Source organism: Xiphophorus hellerii, chromosome 2 (genome assembly GCF_003331165.1).
Source record: "Xiphophorus hellerii strain 12219 chromosome 2, Xiphophorus_hellerii-4.1, whole genome shotgun sequence".
Lineage (NCBI taxonomy): Eukaryota > Metazoa > Chordata > Actinopteri > Cyprinodontiformes > Poeciliidae > Xiphophorus > Xiphophorus hellerii.
The window spans coordinates 26,310,444-26,318,872 of NC_045673.1; the positions used below are offsets into that span (position 1 = coordinate 26,310,444).

The window sequence follows — 8,429 nt, forward strand, 5'->3', positions numbered from 1 at the left end:
TCTCAATTTTCATCTGCCTTTGTTTCCAGGCGCATTTGTTCGCTAATGACAGGGGTTACACACGCAGTCAGGCCTTCGATAGGATCTCATTTGTCCTCAAGCAGGGCAGGCATTCATTCGTCCCCCCCGGGTGCATTTCTGCGTATTATTAACGACGCCTCGTCGTGATGAAGGCGCCGAACAACAACCGAGGAAGAAGAGATGAGACTTGACCGGCGCTTCAGACTCAGCGCTGTAACTGATCCAATCCGTTTTTATTACCGTTTCCAACAACAACGACAAAAAAAAAAAAAAGCAACCGTGAGGCGTTTCTTTGCTGCTGTTCACTGCTGAACAGCTGTTTTTATTCATAAAGTCACAGTCATCATATTTTAGGAATGCTAGCCAGAGCAGGTTATGACGCTACATGGTGTGCGTGGAACCAATTTTCTTTGGCAATATGAAACGTGGACGGTAACATTTCAGACTCAACACAAACTGAAAATCACATCTGTAGGGGAGCCTGTGGATTGGTGGAACATTTCTGATATTTTTCTCTCTAGCTTGGAGCTCGTTTATTAAGAATGTGGTGCAAAGTAATTGCGTGTGTCTGCCAATAGATGGCAGCACTATTTTCTCTGCTGCACCAATAGTAATTGCATTGGTTGATCTCAAAACACAAAGAAGGAAATGTTACAATTAGACCAGGTTAGTCACAAGAAAATAAGGATGTTGACCAAATAACATTGAAAGTTTTTAGGGTGCAAGAAACCTTTTTTGAAAAGAAAAAAAACGGCTGTGACTTTAGTTTATATGTGTGTGAAGCCAAGTCACAAAATCACTTTGTGGAACATTCTTCAGCTCCCAATTTCCCCTTTGGATCGGCTCACTCTGCTTGGCAGAAGAGTAGATTTGGTTTATCCCCCCCGCTGTTTTTACAACCTTAACATCTGATAACCATATTTTCAGTTTCTGTTCACCACTTTGACACGAAATGGCGAGTAAATTCTGCTGTCCTCCTCTAAGACAATACTTTAGCTCTGTATGAACGTCTCTCTGTTCAGGTGTTTAACGTGTTTTTGTTACTTTCCTTTTTATTTTTTTTTCTATTTGGCAACCTAATGGGTTCCTGTGTTGTTACATTTTACATATTTATGTCTAAGTGTAATAAAACATCACTCCTGCACTGCGAGCAGAGAGACAAGAGTCCTTCGTCCTTTTCCTCAACCAAAAGTACTTACTGAATCTTTCAAAATGCTTTGCATATTTTCGTTCTTGACATGTTGCTACAATGATTGTTAAAATTCTGGTGATTTTTCACGAGCCTGATTCTTGCGTGCAGTGCGTGATGTTCGTGGGCGGAGCGCGGCCATGTTGGCTCCCCTCAGTGACTGCTTTAGCATGAAATGCAGCGAGGCTCTTACGTACTTGAGATGCCCATTTTACTCTTCCCACAAGCAGTTTGACCTCCTGCAATTTATAAGATGTGATTTTATTTTTTTTAAAAAAGGAAAGAAAAAAGCCAAAATGTGCAAGAGCTTCATTCCAAGGTTATGAGGCGTATTTCATTTAACTATTCTTTGTTGATTTCTCTATAATTCGACAATTGAAGGGCATAGAGATGTTAAATTTATATGAATACTTTTAACCTGTCATTTTTCTATCTGTAACTGACTGATTTAGACCTTCTTTTTAAATTGTTTTTTTGTTGCTTTTTTGTATTGTCTTCCTGTTTGTGTATGAGCTGTGTGAGTCCAGCCGTTTCCAGCGCACGCTCAGTATTTGCGGGGTCGTCGTGGACGAGTCGTCTCCAGCAGCAAATGGGACAAATGGCAGGCTACCCCGCACAGCATGAAAGATCTAAAGATTCATTCATTTGCGATTTTAGACAATAAAGTCAACTTGAAGTTTCCAAGCTGGAAAACCCGTGCAGTCTGAAAGAGAACGCCCCCGACGGCATTCTGTAACAAGCCCGGTAAATAAATCACACTTTTACATTTTTAAGTGTTCACACAGCAAATAAAGTTGTGTTTTCGTACACTGCCTTTTTTGAGTTTTGCACATGGGATTTCATCGGTGAAATATAAATTCAGTTCGCAGTACAATGAAAATCAAAAGGCCTTTGACCAAATCAGTTTCCATTTGAATAGTGGAGTCTCGTTTTCTCTGTGCCGCTGATGAACGGGCCTCGGAACAGACGAGCACACATCACACGACATTCACACGTTTTTTCAAAGCCCTTTGAAATGCAATGTTTAGTCTTTGAAATTCATATGAAGTAGCCAAGGTAATTCTGTGCCTGTTTGCCATGCGGATCCCTTTAACGCTCCTGATTCTATGATTTCCACCTTTTATCCCATATATATATGTGTATGCCTATATCTTAGAGAGGTAGTTTTCCGATTTTTATATAACCGAACTGGAAGTGACCCCAGGCTGGATTTGCAGATCTCCGTAAACTAGAGTAGCTGAGGTCGTGTTTGACAGATTTATCATTCTTTCGTGGGAGCAGAAAAAGCTTCAGGGTGTCTGCTGCCTGACTGCCGACTGACAACAGGCTACATCAAAAACAGATTTTCTTACATGCACAAAATTTCAGGGTTTTTCTGAACTTTGCCCCGGCTCTAGAAACTCTCAATAAAAGCACTGAAAAGCGGGCAAGTGTGTGAATCGGGTTTTTCTGTCTGTTCTGTTGTTGGCAAACCTTCCAGAAGATATTAAAGGTAATTATTTTCGACAAAGGAACAGTGCTTTATTTTCAGCTGGAGAACTACGTTGACATCGTTTCTTCTGTCCTCCAGAATGAGACTGTTGTTTATTTCCAGGTTAAGTAAAGAAACTAAATATCACACGGTTAGAGGTTTTAGCAATGCTGTGAACTGTGTACAATCTCTAAGTCAGCATATCTTGCAAGCGAGTTCACACTTGCTAAATGTTTTCATGTTTTGCCACATAAAAACAAATAACTTAATATTTGAACCTTCTTTCACTCAATTTACAGGAACAAGTCTTTATAGGTGGTATGTCTCTGCTAGCTTTGCACATTTTGAGATAAAACGTCAGGGTTTTTTTTACCAAGGAGTATTAGCAACGGCGTGTTAGCTGCACCGTAGGTAAAAGAAAGAACGATGTGGCAGAGGACTTTCAAAACCTATTCAATAAAAAAATTGGATAGTCGCTGATGACAGAAAGTCATAAATTTGCAAGAAAAAAAATATAATTGTGCATCATTAAACAAATAAATTCATTGTATTAAAACTTTGATATTCTCTTACCGTACATATACGGGCATTTTTGCAACAAAAAATACCAGAAGTCCTCTAAGGTTTGGTGGTGATTTCATGTCTGGTTGTTTTCCGAAATGTCAGAGGGTATATGTGAGTTCTGTTCTGCATCAGCACAGCATCTCTGGGAAAATATTCATGTGTGTATATCTAAAAATGTACCACTTAAATGTTAGAAGACCTATGGTATGTTTTGTACCAAATGTCTGACTTTATAATCTTAGTAAACTGACTTATTTATCATGCTGGCTTTACAATGTTAGAGAATATTCCAGGTCTAATATTCTAAATATATACCTTTAATCATGAAAAAAAAAAATTACGTGTGTTGCAAATGTACAACTTTTCCACGAGAGAATATCCTTTTTTAATTTTATTTTATTTTTTTAGCAATTATGCAAAATTAATCCAGAAATTTAGGATTATACTCCTCCGTGGCCACATTTTAATTTTCTTTCACTCTCCAGTAGCCCTAATTCTTTATCACATTACATTTAATCCCGAAAGCTGAAACGCCTACAAATGGCACTCTCGGGCTTCCATACATAAACACTGTTTTGCTTCAAAACAAAACGTCAGTTTGCGCCCGTGAAAGAAAGCGACCCGTTACCATAGAGACGACGAAAAGGCTCTCGAGAGTTTACTGTAGAAGTGAATTACATTGAGGGGGGAAAAAAATAACATCTGGAGGCCGACGGGAAACAGAGCAAGCAATGTTTTCCAAGATGACCAGCGACCGGACGGTTTGTCTGTAAGTACCCCTCTACCCCCACCTTCAGCCGAACCCGGTCCGGGTCCATCGTGGCCAACACGTTTGTTCTGTTTGTGTTCGCAGGAACATGAAGTCGAATGTCCAAGACGCGATGACGGGACGGGACTTCATAGCAGCGCAGATTGAGCTGAGGGACAAGGAGAGAGAGCTGGAGGAGCTCAAGCAGAAGACCCATGAGCAGAAACAGGTTTGGGACGGTCTGTCCGGCGGTTCTGGTCCAGCTGAAGGAGACACTGCCCTAACGACGCTGGTTTTAATTCCGCCGCGTTTAACTAACATTCACGGAACTCTGCAACACTTGGAATGGTCAAACTAAAACTGGGTCACTTCTAAAATAATTACAGACGCCATAAAACACCGTGTTGTTCAATTTGGTGAGGGGCAACTGTATTGTTTTTGTGTTTGTTTGCTTGTTCACTACATCAGACGGAATTATTGAATTGGTTATTCTTCCCCAGGTCACGTCAAATTTTTGCGATTTTTATCATTTTGCTTGCAAAAACTCAAAAAAAAAGAAAATTCAATTTTTTTTTTTTTATGTAGTTGTCTTAGTGTGGTTTCAGGTTTGACAACTAGACCAGGGGCCAAAAACCTTCATCATCCAAAAACCCGTTTCTGTGTCTTACCAAAGGAAATTTGCTCGCAGCCCTTTGTTGTGCTACTTGAATCAATAAAAAGCTTCTTTTTTTTCCACGGCTGCTTTTAGATTTTAGAATACAGAAAGATAATATAAAAAGTTTTATGCGATGCATTTCCTTTGAATCCTATATTTCTAGAATGTTAGATAGCCAGCGTGTGACCTAATAAAAAGTGAAGGTGATGCAGAGGGTTTCCCCAAAACACAGAGAGTGTTTGTCATTATTTTCGAGTTATTGCGACCCACGTGTGACTTTGGAGCTGCAGGTTGCGGACCGCTGACCTCGATCACATCCTTAACACGACCCTGAAGCAGCAGAGAAAGATTAGTCTGATTTGCTCAAACCTTTGACCAGTTGTTTAGAAATAAATAAAGGCATTTTTCTCTCTCTCTCTCTTATACCGCCTTTGTTGTTGGTCCAGTTTGAAACACCTGCACAGCTCAATTGATTGCTAAAATGGATCGCAAGGAGAGGTTTATGTTAAAAGGTTTATGTTAAAAAAAACAAAAAAAACACAAACACAACAGGAAGCTCAAATCTGGGCAGAATTATGCTGTTATTATGCAAAACATAGTTGGTGCTTTGTGAAACGTTTCAGTAGGATGGATTTTAATGCCGTCTCAGGCCAGACAAAACATTTGGCTTAAACGTAGCCTTAGGCTTAGACATCTTAGCCACCAAGGCATAAGTTAGAACCGTTTATATTTTATGATGCGACATTCGACTTTTATGTAATCCTAAATTTTTAAACATCCAGAACTGTTTGTTTACTTCTTTAGAGCCAGAATCATGATGTTTTCATTGTACGCCATGTCAAAACTCATATCGTGTGACTCATATGACTATAACTGAGTATCTGTTTTGTTGATGTTTGTTGTTTTGTTTTTTTTGTGGCAGTATTTGATTTATTTACATCGGCGTAACGAGGAGCTGCAGCAAACCGCAAAGGAAGCACGTGAGCAGCGCTTCAAGCTGGAAATGTTTTTTCGGGTACTTCCAAAAATCACACACACACACGTCCACCCCTACACACACGCACACACCCACACACGAAAACATGTTTATCAAGTTTGACAATCTGTAAGTCATTATTTAACACTGCTAAATATTCATTTTTCTATTAAAGTGTGCTCACATATAAATGTTTAATCCTATTTTTCCCTCTGAAAAGAAATATCTCAACAATCGTCTGTTTACCAGCTGGGGAATAAAAATAGGACATGCTCCCCCAGGCTATGAGATTTGTTTGAGGATACTTAGTCACCACATCTTTGGCTTTAGGTTTTGGATTACACTACTTACATTTCTGAGTTTGTTTCATGCTGACGGTATGTCTCCTAAATGTCCAAAAGCGCACAAATTGTTTACGCGACTTGTCTATGGCACTGAGTAAATCCGTCGTTCTGCTCCAGGACGAAGAAACGGAATCCGACAGGTTGACGGCTGAGAAGGAGATGAAGGAGGCGATGGAGAAGGAGGCGGAAGTACAGAGGCTGAGGGAGGAGTGCGTTGGGCTGAAGAAGAGGAAGCGGGAGATGCAGCTTCAGACCCTCAAATACACACACTACAGGGAGTTCTTGGAGCGCGTGCTCAAGCTAACAAAAGTACGGAAGTGACCCGACGTGTGGCGCAGTTTTCTTTTAATTCATTGACAGAAATGGCGAGGGGGAAAAAAGGACAAGTTGGGACACAAGTTCAGTTGAAACAGTCTAAATGAAGTAAAAAAAAAGACACCTGACATAACTCCATAAAGTACCTTTTATTTCAAATACCTTTTTGCTTTTACTTGAGTAAAACCTTTGTGTGAAAAATCTAAAACCAGGACACGTTTTTAATTCATTTTTATTTTGCATTTGGACATCTGAGAAAAAAAAAAAAAACATGATAGGGGATCTATCCCATCTGTCCTTTTCCTGCACACATAACTCCCTCCGCTATAGCCCACTTCCTGCTTTTGGAGTGGTCTCCGGTCCGCTTGACGCTCAGACATGCATTCAAACCGCGCCAGAGTTCACCGTTAACTGACCTGAGACCAAGGTTTTTAGGCGAGCCAGAGTTTGCTTTCTGGATCGATTGCACACTCGCACCGTCCGAAACAAACCAGACTTTCTGGGCAAGCGAACCGGATTTCAATTACAGCAACAGAGCCGGTGCGAACGCACCCTTGAATTTATTTTGAACTTCGCATTTATTTTTGGCTCCCGTTTGTCATCAGGCGACCCTAACTCCGTGTCTTGCAGTTCACCAACGTGGACGCGCTCGCAGGCTACTTCGAGAACCTCCTCTACATCAGGGACCAGCTGTACCAGAGGGAGACTCAGGTGCAGGAACACATGGAGCAGCAGAAGAAAGCCTTCCAGATCCTGAAGGACCAGCACAACCTGCTGTGGCTGCAAAAGAACAACCACCTGTCGCAGCTCCAGACGAACCTGGAAAAGGCCCGCTCCAAAGCTCTGATATGGGTATGAGGGCGCCTAATCATAGCCTCACCGTAGCCAAGAAGCAAAAGACGTTCCGAGAGAAGCTCAGGTGTCGCGTGTGTTTCCACAGGAAAGGCAGTGGAACCAAATTCAGGAAACGGCTGCAAAGAAAACGCTGGAGCTGGGCCAGATCACGTACGCGACCCTTAACCTCTTCGAAATGGCCGGCGGGGTGATTGGAGTAAGCGGTTTGCACATCCACGACACAGAGAAACAACTGGAGGCGGTAGGTCACCCTGAGGGAAGCGGCGTAAGGCAGCCGGAGTAAGAAAAGGAAAGAACTGATGGGTGCTTGTGTGTTTCCTCCTCAGATCAAGAACTTCATGATGGACCACACAGACATTGTGAAACATTATCAGACATACCTGCAGCGAGAATCCAGAGGAAGCAGACCAGAAAACATTGCAAATATTAAGGAGCAAACTGTTTAACCTTGTCCCAGTGTTGTAATATTACAAAGTGTTGATTTCAAATTAAAAAAAAGTACAAATTACTTTTCTTCTCTCTTTTCTTTTTTTTTTTTTACCCAAACTTGAACCCTATTTTTCAGTCTTGGACTACTATTGGATGGAAAAGCTGGATGGAAGTTGATCGTTGCAGTTTGCAGGACTTGGGATTCCAGTGCAACACTTGCACAAGATGTTTTACATTATATTTAATATTCTAAAATTTTTTATAAAATCTCACAATATAAATTGAACAAGTACAAGACCCACGCAAAAAATCTATAAAATTATGACAAAGTCACAAAATAATTAAAATAAACTCATAATATTACAAGAATACATTCGTGTAAGAATAAAGTCTGAATATTACGACAATAAACCATAATGCTATGTTAATAAAGTCTGAATACTATGAGAATAAGGTCAGAGTTACAACTTTATTCTCGTAATAATACGACTTTATTCTCATATTATTACAACATTATTCTCGTACAACTTTTTTCTTGGAATATTATGATATTAATCTCGTGTTTCTATTGAATTCTTTTCTTAATATGGCTCTAATACTCTGTCATAGTCTTTCACATTATTTATTTATCTTTTTTATTACTATTATTTATTATTATTATTATTATTCAACCCAAAAGTTTGCGTCTGATGCGAAAAGTGAAAGACCAAATGTGAAAATGCGGTGCTGACGCCGAGCCCGACCACGACAAGCAGACCCTGGGTCAGGCCACGCGTGACGGCTGCATGTGCGCGTGGGCAGACGGGCGATCAGGCCCGCCCTTCTCGCACATTAGCAGAAAAAAACAGGATAACTCAATTAG

General features: G+C 40.5%; 1 protein-coding gene across 3 annotated transcripts in view; it reads left to right on the top strand.

The window, feature by feature from the left end:
- cfap73 (cilia and flagella associated protein 73) overlaps nucleotides 1-7,646 on the top strand; it is a 41,592-nt gene extending 33,946 nt beyond the window's left edge. For 2 of the 3 annotated variants that reach the window (XM_032548915.1, XM_032548924.1), the window contains 6 exons: nucleotides 4,099-4,222; nucleotides 5,571-5,663; nucleotides 6,086-6,277; nucleotides 6,914-7,135; nucleotides 7,224-7,379; nucleotides 7,465-7,646. In XM_032548915.1, the coding sequence (XP_032404806.1) occupies nucleotides 4,103-4,222; nucleotides 5,571-5,663; nucleotides 6,086-6,277; nucleotides 6,914-7,135; nucleotides 7,224-7,379; nucleotides 7,465-7,584 (903 nt within the window). In that variant the 5' untranslated portion in view covers nucleotides 4,099-4,102 and the 3' untranslated portion in view covers nucleotides 7,585-7,646. Of the gene's footprint in view, nucleotides 1-29; nucleotides 4,015-4,098; nucleotides 4,223-5,570; nucleotides 5,664-6,085; nucleotides 6,278-6,913; nucleotides 7,136-7,223; nucleotides 7,380-7,464 lie in introns of all 3 variants that reach the window. The other variant, XM_032548904.1, reaches the window with a different exon arrangement.
- The last annotated feature ends 783 nt before the right edge of the window (nucleotides 7,647-8,429 follow it).